The sequence below is a fragment of the Rhineura floridana genome, chromosome 10, assembly GCF_030035675.1.
Source record: "Rhineura floridana isolate rRhiFlo1 chromosome 10, rRhiFlo1.hap2, whole genome shotgun sequence".
Classification (NCBI taxonomy): domain Eukaryota; kingdom Metazoa; phylum Chordata; class Lepidosauria; order Squamata; family Rhineuridae; genus Rhineura; species Rhineura floridana.
Genome location: NC_084489.1, coordinates 74,114,269 through 74,130,769, shown reverse-complemented (window position 1 = coordinate 74,130,769; position 16,501 = coordinate 74,114,269). Strand labels below are relative to the sequence as shown.

The window sequence follows — 16,501 nt, the reverse complement described above, 5'->3', positions numbered from 1 at the left end:
TTTGCCCCTATGTCTCCAATAAACGATTCTCATATCACACAACAATAATGACATTCTGTGAAGCCCCACAGCATATACAGAGAAGGTTATCCACATTACCTTTCTGGCTTGATCATTATCTTCTATTTGCCCCAAATCTCTGCCACTTGCCTGAGCAATTCTTTTTCCAGAGACGAGATTCCCTACCATCACAGAGGCAGGGCCAATTTCTATATCATATAAGAAAGATGTTTATAGTGCAATAAAAAAGCCAAACTTGTGCAAGTTCTAAAATACAAAATTTAAACCATTCTAGAACAACACACTAGATGCTAAACCTGATCGCAAGTCTGCTACTTTAAATGAAAATGCTCAGCACACAAGAGAATAGAAGTGTTCAATTTGTGGAGGTCAATGGGTTGATTCCTCTTGATGTCACTATAACAGCATTTCATAAAACAGGCATAGAATGTACACCTGTCAGCAGGCTAACCTAAGGCTGTCCCCATTATTTGGCACATGGGTATTCCTAGGAGAAATTATCCTGGAGACATATGTTGATGCATCCTGGGATTTACCAAGGGATATGTTGCTAGTGGATGTCTATACTAGGTGTAAATATCTCTGAAGTGGCCCTGCCATGCCAAAAATGAGCACTAACAAATACCAGAGAGAGAGGCAAGAATGACTGACATACTTATTCACAAAGTGACACATACAGATAGCAAAAGGGCAAGAACATAAACACATTTCCACCAATGAAACATATTAACTTATATGGCCAACAGGCAGGTTAGAACCTGGATATGTTACTTTCTTCTCTACTGTTCGGAGTAATCAGAATTTTACAGACAGAAGTTTTTTTTGTTTTTTTTTAAGTCACAACAGACAAAGGGAGGTCTTTGGTCAGCAGGATTTTATCTCTCGTTATCATGCTAACTCCCTAGCACTTGAGGAGCAGGGGAGATTAGATGAGCCAAGGTAACAGAAAAGCTAGATGGGCCAGAAGCACCTCCTTCCTTCTCATCAAGGTGAGCCTTTCCAGATTACCTCAACTGCTCAACAACCACCAGAGCCCGGCCGCCTTTTTGTGTAGCGAGCAAAATGTGTAGCAAGCTTCATCAGTTTGCATCTTCCATTGGATGAAAGCCATTTTTCTTGGAACCCATGTTCTCTAATATTTATCTGCTACAACTGATATTCCAATGACTTGGTGAATGAATAGCCAACATGCCATGTGGTCACATATAGAAAGTACTAGACAGCAGCTGCCAGTCAGTGTAGACAGCACTGAGCTAGATGGACCACTGATCTGACTGAGTATAAAGGAGCTTCCTATGTTCCTAAACTGCCTGATAAAATGACCAAATATAAACATTATTTATTGGAGCCATTAAGCTTACCTGGTTGTTTTTGTCTTGGTTTAGGCAGGTTTGTTACACAGGTGTGTGGACACATCAACACATTACAAGGATGCAGTGCTCCTTCAAGGAAAAGCTGCTTAGTTTCTGATAAGTGGATTCCACCTAGAGGAGTCTTTGGGAGTGTGTTTGCTGGTACCAGGGCTAGGCAGTAAACCCCCACTTGATGAATACTGTCGATAGCCTAGAAACATTTAAACAAAAAGGTGGAAGTTCATGCAAGGTCAGGTGGGCAGGGGGGAGCTGCTGACCACTCACAATTACACATATCTACTAGTCTTCATGGCTGTAAAAAAGGTATTTGGACATCCTCTAAAAAATAATGCACTGAGAATTTAAAATACAAATAGAAACTTACATCAGTAAAAGGCTACAGAGATCATCAAGGATACACAGATGGTGATCTCAAATAAGCAAACTCAGCTCAGGTTTGTCTTTATAGCAGTGGCGGCTGGTGGCTCCATGTCAGCAGGGGAATCCACTCCGGATTTTACGCTGAACTTTCAAGGAGCGGCCAAGGTTCTCAGCACCTTGAACAGCTCCTCGACAGTTCTGACTAAAATCCAGAGCGGATTCCACTGCTCCACTGAAATGGAGCCACCAGCCACTGCTGCTTTTCATGTTAAAGCCAAATAGCCCATGCACATCTGCTGTACTTTGGAAGCAAAGACTAATTTTATCTATGACAAAATTAAACTTAATTTTAACCAGGGGTGTAGTCATCCAGGGTTGCAGGGGGTTGTAGACCCCTTACTTTTTTGGGAGCAAGGTCTCAGCAGGGTCCCTATGGCTCCAGAGTACTACGGACCAATCAGCATGAACAAGGAGTATGTTAGCCACTAAGAAGAATCTTGCAAAAGCAATCACTGTATTCTTCTTGCTGAACCACAAAAAGACACACCCTCATCCTGCATTCAACACTCAAAAGAACTCCAAACAAAGTAAGAGACTGAAAGCTCACTTTACTGAATAATTTTAGAAGATGGCGTTGCATGACTTATCATGAAGGGACCCTGTACTTTTGAATTTGCTACTGATTTTAACATAGTCCTGTGCACTAGATTAAAAATAGCTTCTAATAATTTCAAGGAATTTTCCTTCATTTAAAAACAATGTAATTTTCCTCTTACATCCATGGGTTTCAAATTGCTATGGAACCAAGAGAAAAGGAAGATTACATTCATGCCTGACTCTTATGAGCTTTCTGTTCATGTGTGGTGAATTTCACATGGTTGAGACTGTGTGCATTGCCTAGCCACAGCTTGCATTAGCCATTTTTCTAAGAAAGCTGTAGAACAAGATCCTGGAGAAGCTGGGGGCCCTGCCATGAAAGTTATCCAGAGCAATAATGTATGTATCATGCTCTATACAGTTGGCTTCTTTCAAACTTCCTAGAATCTCACTAGTTGTTCTCTCATAACAGGAAGAGGGCAACTGAGACCATGTTCTCACCAGCACACATGTTCAAAATATTACAATACAGTCTCAATATGCACAATGTGGTCTCCACTACAAAGTAAGAAAACTTCTGTGTATCAATATTGACAGAGACAATAACCTCCTCAGAGTCAGAGGCTGCAGGGCCTCCAGCTATGAAGTCAGATGAAGTCCAGGACTCTGAGCCTGCTCCTGGAGACCAGTGATCCTCAGGATGATAGACAGGATCCCACAGTGCAAACTCTCACACCACCAGAGTCTGTAAGGCTAGAGCCAGGACCCTCACAGTGACCTTCCCCTGAGCCTGTGGAATATGATGTCTCCCCCCCACACACACACACCTCACCGGTCCTGTGGTGCAGGGAGAGTGTCAGGAGAGAAGCTATTCAACAGAAGAGGAGTTTTCATCTTCAGTTGAAAGATTGTCCCTTTAAGACTCTAAAGAGGGAGGAGCCTGGAAGATTGTCTGGGAGCAGAAGCTTTAAAAAGTTCAGTCTGCTCTCAACCTTGTCAGAGTGAGTTGCTCACTTGGAGCTATCCGTGGTCCTGTAACTTCTGACCAGTCTTGCTGCCTTCTCTATGGGATCCAGCATCAGACCCGAATACAACAATGGACAGTCTTACCCACCCCTGCCATGCCGACTGATCCACCACTTAATTTATCTTGGTGGGTATTTTCAGTGTTTTTTCTTTTTTAAACTTCCCATCAATGTGTCTAAAACCATGATTAATTTCATCTGCGATTTCCACTACTGAACAGTGACGAGAGAGGCAATCCATGCAAGGCAACAATGCTGAGACCACCATCTAAGTAAACAGAATTAATGCTGACTTTTGTTCTTAGTGCTGCTACAGGGGGCACTACTAAATACAACATGTAGTTAGATGCACAATGGAATTAAAAACCTTCCCTCCACTCAGTAGTATGCCTGACTATGAGCTATGATTCTCATTACTCCACACGTTCATGACACTTGCAACAACATTTTCTTATGTAGGGGTAGTTTCCATGTGGCTGCGTTTGGGGCTGGGGTGAAGAAGGAACAGCTTCCCCTTCTTCCTTTCCTCTGTAGCCTCTCACACAACTTAAATTTTTGACTGTAAGTTTCTTAGGGCAGGGATCCGTATTTTTTGTTCATGTTACTGTGGAAAATCTCTCAGCCTAACCTACTTAACAGAGTTGTTGAGCAGAAAAAATGGGGAGGGGGAAAACCCTGGAGGAACGATGAAATAAATACGCTATAAATAAATAGAGAGGCAAACACTGATAATGAATCCCCTGGGGGTATCTATTTGATTGTGGCCTAGGTTGTTTTGGCCAAGAGCGTACTTCATCAAATGCATAATCCTGTTAGCAGAACATTTTTTTACATGCATGGATACAGAAAAAAATCCTGGTAACAGTGGGGTCAAAAGGCTATAAATGCGAAGGGTGGCAGCAGGTCCTTCACTGATGGTGTTTTATAAAGTAAGTAATAACATGGGTAAAAAATACATGAGTCTTTGTTTTGCTACAATTACGCAGGTTGGGAAGCCATAGCCTGTGATGTGTTGAGCACAAGTGTGATCACGTGTGAAGAAGGCCTCAGACATTATTTAACTAGAGAATAATTGCACTTGAATGATTCCTCAGGCAGATTCATTCACAACTAAACTACAGCAACTATGAGCTAGATTGTGTAGCTTAGCAAAGCAAAGCACTAATGGCAAACAATTCTTACCAGAAGCAAGTCACACAGATTTGCAGCAGCAGCAAATGAGAATATTTATAGGCTTTTATATCTTAGAAGCATGTATATCTTAGAAGAACAAATGCTTTAAAGAATGAAAATGTATCCAGTACCATTGACTCCACTGGATGATGGGAATGCTTAAGATGTGAACCCACAGAACATTTACACAAGTGCCTGGGGTCCAGGGTCCACTGTGGAAAACATTTTGCACCAAAAAGCAACGTAATTGGCAGAAGCTATCATAAAAAAGGCAAATCATCTACCCTTTTCTTTTCCCCTGGATTTTGGGTGCTGTTTTAGTACACAAGAGTGGCTAAGTGACCCAAACAGCTGATCAAGAGAGCCCCACTGCTGCTAGGAGTGCCCATACAGATCCTGCCATTGCCCTGCCTTATAAGCCAGGCTGGGCTAAATTCCTCCCTGTGAGAACCCTTTTCTTTCAAGGGACGTGTGTGTTTTAATCCTCCCCGGAGGTTTTAGCCCTCACCTGTTGTGAAATAAGAGCAAGGAGAAAAGTTTAGGATAATTTTCTCCCATTAATGCATGTGTAAACTGCTCAATAAGCGGGGTGGAGTGGTCAGGGTATCCAAGCAATTTTGCTCATCTCCTCTGCCCTTTCTCCATTGCTGCTCCTTTTGCCTCTCAGGAACACCTGTATGCTCTTTCCTTTATATTCCTCCTCAACTTTTGCCTTTTCTGCACAACAACCCCTTAGTCCACATACCCCAGTGTTAACTAAGCCTAAGTTTGTATGACTAACATAAATATGCGGGGTTGCATCTAACTAAGTCATACTCAGAGCACTGAAACCAATGGATTTAGGTTAGCCACGACTAATATGTGTCCATTAATTTTAATGGGTATACTGTGTGGCTTAGTCAGAGACATCCTTACACCTATCTACAGCTCTGTGTCCTCCCCCTTCTTCAGTTGTCTCCCTGATGAATTTTAGATTGTAAGCTCCCTCAGAGCAGGGGCCTGCCCTCTTGTATTTTGTGAAATGTCACCCACATTGATAGGGCTATAATTATTATTACATGCAAGATAATCTGGAATGCTATGCTGCCACCTTTACAAAACTTTCCATGCTCTGGGTGCACAAGACAATACAAAAAGAAGGAAAGAGGTGTGATGTGGCAATGGACCTTATATACAAGGACCAATATCCTGCACCTGCTCTGCAAATGGTCACAGGGCTGCCAAGCAAGCTGTGCTTGGGCAGCCCATAGGCTTCAGTGAACTCAGGACCTGAAGGCATTCTCCATGTGAAAATGGTGCAACATACAGTCAGTTACAAGGGCTGGGATCATCTTGGTGTGTATTTCTCACCCCACCAGTGTGAAAAACTGCCTTTCACACTCCTTTCCCTGAGGTTTTTAATGTTTATCCAAGTTCACAACACAGTTGCTGCTGCTGTTATCAAAAGTCAGGAGAGGAACCGTTCCAGGAATTGCTGGTTCCAGGACGTGTGTGTGACAGGAAAGTTCTGAAAACCTGTCCAAAGAAAGAAAGGAAAAGAAAAAAGAAAAGAAAAGAAGTAACAATTCTTTGTGTAGCAGAAAATTATGTGGAGGATACAGAAGGATAAACTTGGGGGAGTGAAAGTCGTTACCTGTTTAGTATATTGATTTCTCGCCTCTGTATGTGAACGGCAACAGATAGAGCAATTTGCTTTATGTTTCTGGGGAAATGGTGCCAAATCTGGCCACCAGGACCTTCCATTTGACCCTGCTGATTACAGTTTAAGCAATTGTACCTGAAGCACTCTACTCATCCACTGAAAGCTGTCTTCCTCTGTAGAGTCCGGCCTTTGCTCAGCAACAATAACTATCCTCTCGTCATGAAGAACGCTCACCGAAAACACTGCTATTCTGTGGGATGTGCAAACCAAGACAGATAACTGTGTAAGACTACCAAGTGCAAAGAAAACTGTATTTCATTATCCTCTGTGACTCATTACTCATTAGTTATGCAACTGAGAAGATTGGGGCTCCAGTTCTTATTTATTCTAGAAAAAGACAGCTGCAGTGAACACCTACATAAGTTTAAAATAGAGCACTGCTGCAGAACAGCTATTATAAAAGCAAGCTTGTTTCAGATCTCCAAAGAGTAACACACAATCATTGCAGAATATGATTTTGCTCTATATATGATCACGTCCATCTTTACTAAAAGGGGCAGGAAAATACGCTAGGCTTCAAGCAACACAAAAGCAAAAAGCAACTGCTGTCCACATTTTTATTTAGATCAGTGGGAACATGCAAAGTTGTATTTGTCTCTATTTATGGCACCTCACTGATGGAATGCCCTCCCCAGAGAAGCTTGCCTGGTGCCTACTTTGATGTCATTTCAGCACGAGGCAAAGACCTTTTTAATTCCCCCGGTCTTTAATTTGTCCCAGCTCTAATCTTTGTCACTATTTTTATGGTGCTTTTTAATGTTTTCCTGTTGATCTGGAAAACGTATGTATTTTACCATGCTTTTGGTCGCATTACAAGCTGTCCTGAGCACCTGGTTATAAGGTAGCATATAAATACATAAAATAAATTAATTTTAAAATGATGTTTTTGCTACAACTTCTTTCTGCTACATAAAAAGCATCTGCTGGGAGCAATACAAATAATTTTTGCATAATCCAATATTTATTTATTTAGGGGGTAGGGGAAGTGAAGCAAACCTTCCCCTGTAGACAAACTTCATTGGTTCCACTGCCAACGCCGTGGCAACAATGTCATCTGCGTTGTGCCTCCGTCCACTGACAACCATCAGACCGTCCATTTTGCCAACAACAAAAACAAGTCCACCTGGGCCAATAAAGCCCAGTAGCCCAGTTCTTATAAACGGGTATTCACTGATTGGTGCACCTGAACTGGTCATAGGGAACACCTGCAGGACAGACCAGAGAAGTGTTAGACTGCCATTTATATTTTGTCAGAGGGTCAGTTCTAGAGCAAGGGTGGGCAGAATGTAGATCAGGATCTACTGGTGGATCTCGTCATTTTGTAGTACAGAGGCAAGGGCTTCTGACTTCCAGTTGTTTTATCAATAAGAACAATAATGCTCTTCCCTGCAACTGCCCTAATTAGGCTTCAGAAGTGAAGGAAGCTTAGGGGAAAACCAGAAGTGGGTTTTTGTAGGAAACAATGGTGATCTTAGTTCTGATCATGAAAATAAGTTCCTGGTTTTAGCTCACCTCTCTGAGCCACCAGTTTGTACCTGGATCCAGCTGGTGGGCTTTGGTGTTCTAGTAAAGAACAAAATAGGACCTGCACACCTGAAATCTACCACCCCTGAGCACCCTCCATGAAATATACAGAATTTAGAGTTACTGTAAGTGAAGCAAATGCTTCTGCCTTCCATCACTTTCTGAGGAATACAGATAAATATTCACCCTAATTCTAGACCTGCAGGGAGATCAAAGTAGGCTTATGATGCTGCTGTAACAAAGTAGCTGATAAACCTAATCCTTCAACACTGAAATGCTGTACTGGGTCCCACCAGTAGGAGAAGATTTGTGGCTGACTAGGCACATTTTAGACACTGCACAGCAGCAAAATAATATTGTGTTGCAATACTGGCACACGCTGGTAGAGAACAGTCTCAGTAGAAAGTCCCAGATTGGATCCAGAATGTCAGGTGGCCTTGGCTACACGTGATTTATGCCTGATCTGGAAAGGTGGTCATGAAACTACTGCCAGTTCATGATGTCATTATTAAGCTAAAATAAACCCTAATTAGAAGCCAACCAAACAAGTTTTCAGAAATAGGGGTAGAGTACAGGACAAGGGAGAGAATGAAGGGTCACTTTGGACCATGCTCTATTGTTAGATAGATCCATGCTCTGCCACCCTAGTCAGAGGCAGCATGCTTCTGAAAACCAGTTGCCGGAAGCCTCAGGAGGGGAGAGTGTTCTTGCACTCGGGTCCTGCTTGCGGGCTTCCCCCAGGCACCTGGTTGGCCACTGTGAGAACAGGATGCTGGACTAGATGGGCCACTGGCCTGATACAGCAGGCTCTTCTTATGTTCTTATGTTCTTATCCCAAACAATGACAGCTCTGGGGTTATCCTCCCTTAAAACATCACTTGAATCATTAGCATTAGTACTAATCCAAAAGCATTTCTCAACCGTTGAAGGGCTAAGGAGGGAACAGTCTTGTATAAGTCTTGTATAACCCAAACTCACCTCAAATGTGTTTTTGGTCATTCCAGAGAGTCCATAATAAGATGTGCCTGTTGCAATGGCACATACGCAGAGTTCACCTACTTCATCTGTTCGACAGAGTTGAGGAACTCCATCAGGCTTCACCGCACACATTATAGCTATCAAGAGACAGTAAGAGAGTTGTTAGAAATATGGTTTGCAAGTCTTACAAAATATGTGCAGATAATAGAATCAGACTGACTTAAAGTTGATTTAATAGCTTTCTTGCACAGTATTTGTATGTAAATATTACAGACTAAAAACCTAGTTTTGCACTCTGTGTCCGGTGTCAGATGTGGACTTAATAGCTCTTTCAAGCTTTGAAAGAGCTAATATGAAAGATATTTTGGGTTAGCTTCCTACCAATAGCAAAACCTCTCCTCAGCACTGAGAAGTGTTGTCAAGGTAACTATTGTTGCCAGCTCTCCCCCCCCCTTTTCCCAAAGAGGCAGGTTTTTGAGTGGTAGCGAGAAGAGAAAGCTACAGAAGTCATTCTCCCAATAAAAAAATCACACTGAGTCTTTGACTGAGATACAATAGACATTCCATTCCAGACAGTGGTGTAGTGGAGGGTGCAGCTCTGGGATTTCTTTCAGAGCAGGAGCGCTGGGGTCACTGACAGACCCTTCTTGCTTTGGCAAGTGAATGAAGTGACATAGTGGAGCTTTCAAGTGTTACTATTAGCATAGAGAAGAGAATTAGGAAAATAAAAAAGGAGAGGCTAGACACTTCTTTCCTTTCCTTTGATGGGCCTCCTACTCCACACTGGCTGTTTAAGTGGTAACACTTTGCAAGATTATTTTCATTCAAATTAAAAACTAAAGGTTGCATTTCAACTGACTGAACACCTTTTCTTAAAAGTTCAATGTGTTTTACAAATTGAACTGGAGCAGTCAGGAAAAAAAGCACCACTGAGTTCAATGCAGCTTATATCCAGATAACTATGCACAGGATTGCAGCCATGTCATATAGCTGCTCAAGATGTGAACCCAAGTCTCCTGGATCAACACAGCACCCTGAATTTTTAGACTCTCTTTGGGAGTGTGGCCATGGAGACTACATGGCTAGTTCTTGCACTACAAAATTTACCACTACACAACTGAAAAACTGGTAAGGGGGGAAATGTGTAAGGATAAATACACTCTCAATAAATATTATTGGGGATGTTTAAATGAAAAAAAAGGTGGGAAGACATGGCACTGTCAAGAAAAGAAGTCTTCAGGAATGAGCCTACACTCCAACTTTATGGTAGATTATTACACCATGCTAAAAGCGCCTCCTCCTCAGGCTTCTGCTGTTTCCTATCTTGGGCATAAAAAGCGAATTCCATATTAAGACTCCTGAATGATTGCTACTGCAGTAAATCCTGAGACAAGCATAAGTTTAGAAATAGGAAAGGAGCCAACGAGACAGAGGAAAGAAAGGAAACAGAGTAGAATACCTTTATAAGCGCAAAGAGCAATAGCTTTACATTAATTTCCACCCATTGTGAAAGATACACATGAAGTCAGCAAGGCACCCTACTTTGTATTAGCTCTGGTTATAGAATCACATAAATACACACATTTAAGGCAGGGTGTAGTAACTTTAACCATAAAAAAAGAAACCCTTACCTTGTTACAGTTTTAAAATAGAGAGGGCAAAAAGTGTGTGTATGTGTTTTATGTATGATTTATTGGAGGCTCTTTCATGGAAAAACTTGGCCTCGCATAAAACGAATTAAAGCTTCAAGTCACGTTTGGAAGTTCAGACTCAGGGCATCAGTATAAAAGTTATCACAACCTGCCTATTTTTTAAATAATTGTATACAATTGTTCAATGGAGGGGTGGTAGCATTAGAAGTGGGGACACTAAGAGGGGAAGAAAGAAGGAGTAGAACATATTGTAAAACAGACTAATGGGGTTGGCACCATTTGGAAAATAGTGTGACTATGAATCATGAATATGACCCACTGGGAAACACTCCAGTGTTCACATTTGTCACTGAAATCAGTGGGAGCTGTCCTCTTGCACCACTTGCTTTCCTTTCAATGGACGTTCTGTACACAACATTCCCAGCTGAATACGTCTTATGACCCCAATTAGACTCAAACACAACACAACCAAATTCCACCAGATTGTTTGTTTATTTGTATCCCAGTTTACCTATAAGCATATATAAATCTACAATAACACAATGAAGCCGGTTGGGCTGAGACAATAGGTAGAGCCAAGACTACACAGTAAAATTCATTGTTAAGTGGGGACATGGACCTAGATTTCCCACAATCAAACCCAGTACCTCTAGACATTGCATCACAAGAGTTCTGTCAGAGCCAGTGTACGTGCCTTGACTGCCACCTTCATGGAAAACTGTGCCTTTCCAGAATACAGGTGAGAAATCATTAATCGTTTTCCATTGCATTGTTTTCCATCGTTTTCCATGATATAGGGAACTAGAACATTAGCAAGAAAGCTAGCCTAGATCTGTTCTCTCCAAGGGGCTAGCTCTCCACAGGCAGGGAGATTTTACATTCAAACATGCATTCCCCTCACTTGCCTTCTAGAGGGGTATAATCTCAAAAGTGCATTCCCATGTGATTTACTGAACTTGTGAAATGTTTCCCAGATAGCCCGGGGGGGGGGAAGAGAATCTCAAGTATCTGTATAATCATAAAAGTCAAGATAAGCAAATATAAATAAATTAGCCACAAATCAGATACGTTGGATAATAAAACATAGGCCACTTGGACCATGTTGCACATATGCAGCAAGCACTTCCATTAGATCAACAAGGTGAAAAAACACTAGGTGCAACTAGATGTTTAGAAAACAAACAACTATAACAGATACGTTTATAGCCATTGCAGGGAAAAGCATGTAGATTTTTCAATAAATTTGCATTTTTTCTTTAAATGTATGTATGCTTATACCCTTATACATACACATTGCTTGAATAAACTGAAGGTGGTTGTGTCCTTTATGGGTTTATTTGGGGTTTTTTGCATGCTCAGAGTTCTGTTGCAGACAGTAGTGTAGTGGCAAATTCAGAAGTGCAGGGTCCCTTCATGATAGTTTACTATGCCCCCTTTTCCACTTTCCCTTGTCTCCCTTTTTCTCTGTGTCTTGTCTGAGTCCACGCTGCACTATAACATATGTCCCTAGGATCCAACCAGCATGAAAAACTGTGTTAGCTACTGAGAAGAGTCTTCTCAGTGGCTGACTCACCTCCTTTCAGTCTGATTGTTTCCAATCAACACAAAAGGACAAGGACTCTTCTCAATAGCTAAGATGCTCCCCTTTCATGTTGATTGGCTCATGCATAGGGACCTGGCTGGGACCCTGCTCCCCAAAAGGTGACGGGTCTACAACCTGTCACGACCCTGGACAACTACACACCTGGGTACATACCATATGCTCCTTTAAAAAAAAAATGTAATTCCCAAGATTCCCAAGCAGGAAAATTACAACAGTGAATTTAAAGCTATTTATCTGTGCTGCACGGATCTGGCCTGGCTTTGTGTAACAGAGTAATTTTAAAAAAACAAACGAGAGGAGAGCCAATTTTCCAGGAAAAGTCTTACCTCCTGGCATCACCAAGCCAACATCTTGCACTGTTAAAACAGAAAGCTTTTCTTCAGAATCCACTCTAATGACTCCATAGGTAAGACCATGCATGGACAGGACCCCTCTGCCTGGTGGCTGATTGCTATCATCTGTTGGCCTGCAAATATGTGAAAAATGTCAAAGCAGCTCTCAGTCTATCATATTTTATATATCGATACACAGCTGACATGAGATGGGTCAGATTTGAGGGGCCCTGGGCAAAGTGCCATGTGGTGGTACCTGTCTGACAGCAGCAGCACCCCTCTCCAGTTATGCCACCACACTCTTGTATCATGTTCTAGCATGACCAAGGGACAGAATCCACACTGGGATTAAGCAGATACACACTGAATGATTCGTTAGTGATTCCTGTTGGGTTCTGTGGGTCAAAGTAGCAGTGGTTTTGTTGTTGTTATGTGCCTTCAAGTCGATTACAACTTATGGCGACCCTATGAATCAGTGACCTCCAAGAGCATCGGTCATGAACCACCCTGTTCACATCTTGTAAGTTCAGATCTGTGGCTTCCTTTATGGAATCAATCCATCTCTTGTTTGGCCTTCCTCTTTTTCTACTCCCTTCTGTTTTTCCCAGCATTATTGTCTTTTCTAGTGACTCATGTCTTTTCATTACGTGTCCAAAGTAGGATAACCTCAGTTTCATCATTTTAGCTTCTAGTGATACTTCTGGTTTAATCTGTTCTAACACCCAATTATTTGTCTTTTTTGCAGCCCATGGTATGTGCAAATGGACTACATGAAAAAAGAGAGGTAGGGAATGGAGAGTGGCAAGTGGGCAGAAAAGGTTGGGGAATGTTCTTACGGAATGGGTTAAAACTTTCTTCCACCATCTCTTGTTATGGTTTATTCTATTTACTTAGAATATTTATAAACTGCTTGATCAAAAAAAGCTCTCCAAGCGGTGTTCTAATAAAATTAAGAGATAAAATACAGCTAAAACCTACACTCCAATCAAAAACAAATACACATAAAACTATCATAATTAAAACCAAACATATATAAAACAAATATACACAGAACTATCGTAATTTAAAAAAAGGTAAAATCAATCTTTTAAAACAGATATAAGTAATGAAATTATATGTCTGGGTAAGCTTGCCAAAAGAAAAAAGGTTTCTACAAGTGTCTAAAAAAATATAGTGAGCATGCCTGCCTAAGGTTGAGCCTTTTAGCTAGTGTTCTTTAAATAAAAAAACGTTTGAACTGTTTCATTTCTGGTCATTTTGCCTTCATACACAAAAACAGCCCAGCCTCAGATTTGCTGTTTCATTTCAACACAAATATACATATTGCATACACTTAAGCAGGGCTTTGAAGCTAAGACACACAAAGGAGGAAATATGCATCAACGTGTTGTTTTAGTGACACAATTCTTCCAACACGATGTTGCTTCTAGTTATGGCAGATATTTTCACATAATACAGGCAGATCCAAGACATATTCCAGGTTGAATAGAGGTGTTAGTGTGCATCTCTGCCTTTTGCAATCTGCAGTGCCTGCCTGTAGGGTTAACTTTTAATTACCAAGGCGTTCCCTGCAATGCATGAAATACTAGACAGGAATTAGCTAAGCAAGTTCATTAAAAAAAAAAGATGACTGGTGCTATAAATTTAAATTAAACAATGCTAAGGGGCTTTTTCTCCTCCTCCCAACATGATACCAGCAAAAAGGATTGAACACTCAAGTTATGGGTGGATTTGAATGTGCATTAAGGCATAATAAATGGGAGGGTGATAAATGGGCAGCAGTGATTAAAGCCATTTCCATAATTTAGGAGGAAGGTTCAACCACACTATTGATCAACATTATCTCTGAGCATCTAATCTTCCACAGCTATCATGCTGCTCATAAGATCACCTTGCCTATACTTTTGGTTGTTTTTTTAAAATTGCATTTTGTCCCATCATCGCTCAGCATTGATACAAAGAAGTTATACTGCAATAAAAAGGTAACTTTATTAGAGACAGTATGATTAGATACCAATACTCTTATTGTGCATAGATGACTGGCTTATGATTTTCACTGGGGAACTCTGTCATATTTGAGTATGCATAACTTATAGTTTCTGGAAGCAACTCAAACGTTTCAGAAGCATGGATACAGAGCAGCATTTCCAGACTGTTGGTACTAACATGCAAAATCCTTACATGGACCACAGTCCAGAGAAGTTAGGCGTCTATTAACCCTCTCAACATTAACAGGACTTGTGGTTGTTTGCTGTAGGATTTAAAAATGCTTTAACTAGTAGGTTGTAGCCAATATTTGCAAGTATATAAGTAAGTTTTGTCTGTCAAAAAGAATATCCAGTTACCAAATAAGAAGAATCAAACAACATATTCTGCATGTTACTAGTCATCTCGAAGCCTGACCATGGTTCAAACTATTACTGGTGGGCTACTCCACAGAAAATTTGTCGTGACGTTAATGCCATATGTCAATGGGAGTCAAGCTAGAAGCATGCAAAGCCCATCATCACATTTGTATCCTGTCCTTTGTCCAAGGACTATTTTTTTCTGTCCATTTTATGCTCACAACAACCTTGTGAGGTAGGTTAAGTCAAAAGACAGTGACTCGCCCAAGGTCACCTAGTGAGTAGGGATCTGAACCCAGGACTCCCTGGTCCAACAATATAGTTACTGCACCACACGTCTAATCTACCCATGAAGCTAGTGCCAACAAGAACACCATGGCATAACATAGGTGCCTCCTCAGGCATATAGCTTTCATGCATGCTTTGTGGGTGAAACCATGGACATTTCTCTGTCGTAAGAATGCAAAAACATTACTGAAAACCATATCAAGCCAGTGAATGAGAACATAATACTAAATAACTTAGATGTCAGATAACATTCAGTGCAACAAAAAGATGTTTGACTAAGCTATCAAAAGAAATCCAAGCATTATTAGAACAACACAGCCTGGTATGCAACATTGCAACATTGTTTAAGTCAAAAACATTAAAAGAAATGGGGAAAAATAGGATACATAAAGTTAAGTTTGATATAGCTGTGTTAAGTATAGAAAGGTCTATTATACCGTTATATTTCAAAGGGAAGCAACAAAACAAGGTAACAGGACCTTTTGAAATTATAAACGGATACAATGCCACACTAACAGTAGCGTAAAGTTTCTGATCCAAAGCTCTCCAATAGTTCCAGTGATTAATGTTTTCCCGTTTATTCTGCTCTGGGACAGCTACATGCATGAAGCTACACTGCCTTCAGGATCACTCATTTTAAATTTAAATATACAGTACCTTCGAATAGCCACCGTGAGAGCCTCTGGCGAGCTAGCACAAGGACAAATAACCTCTTGTCTTAGACCTTTGCTTTGGAAGACATTAAGAAATGCATCACAAGAAGAAATAGACCCTGGAGTTAAAAATAAAAATAAGAAATCTGACTTCAGTATAGGTTCTGTACTGAATAAGGAGTATTTTTAGTACAAAAAGCAGAGAAGCTCTGAGCAAAAATTTGCAAAACAATCTAACTGATTCCATCGAAACAGAAATTTACTACAGCCTAGTTATAAATATTAGACACATGGGGGTGTGATCTACAGAACTGCATAACTTGTTTCAGGAAAGCTTCTAACATAACAATCTAATTCATGCAAACTGCTTTTAAAACCGAGGGACATTAAAACCAGACTGTGGTACAATAAGAGGTTGTGCTGTTCAAAGGGGAAGGGGTAACCTAGAATTCCACTACGTTTTGGCTTAGCTCCTGTACAGAGATATAAACAGCTCTTGTTATCCTAGTCATGAGATTTAGAATTTTCTTGCCTAAATACTTTACAAAAATTAATGTAGCTGCTTGAGCCTTTATTATTTATTTATTTTGTTAGCCACCTAACACGGGGCAGTCTCTCGACAACTTACAATCAAGTTTAAAAACATAGAAATTGTTAAAAACAATGGCCATCAAAATTTAACAGAACTTATCAACGGCCTAACGCAACACTAACATAAAGCCTTGACACAGCTGGGTCATATTTCATCAAAATGCCTGGGAGAAGAGGTAAATCGGGCACTGAAAAGATGTCAGCGTCAGTGCTGGGCTGGCTTTGCTTGGAAGAGCATTCCATAGATGGGACTACAACCAAAAAGATCCTCTCCCTTTTTCTAC

The 16,501-nt window shown here is 40.8% G+C and overlaps 1 protein-coding gene across 6 annotated transcripts in view; it reads right to left on the bottom strand.

Moving 5' to 3' along the window:
- Positions 1 to 16,501, bottom strand: part of DIP2C (disco interacting protein 2 homolog C) — a 401,118-nt gene that overhangs the window by 54,773 nt on the left and 329,844 nt on the right. For all 6 annotated transcript variants that reach the window (XM_061585822.1, XM_061585823.1, XM_061585824.1 and 3 more), the window contains 7 exons: positions 15,631 to 15,745; positions 12,335 to 12,474; positions 8,754 to 8,890; positions 7,248 to 7,456; positions 6,327 to 6,441; positions 1,383 to 1,584; positions 100 to 209 (listed from right to left, as the gene is read on the bottom strand). In XM_061585822.1, the coding sequence (XP_061441806.1) occupies positions 100 to 209; positions 1,383 to 1,584; positions 6,327 to 6,441; positions 7,248 to 7,456; positions 8,754 to 8,890; positions 12,335 to 12,474; positions 15,631 to 15,745 (1,028 nt within the window). The remainder of the gene's footprint in view (positions 1 to 99; positions 210 to 1,382; positions 1,585 to 6,326; positions 6,442 to 7,247; positions 7,457 to 8,753; positions 8,891 to 12,334; positions 12,475 to 15,630; positions 15,746 to 16,501) is intronic.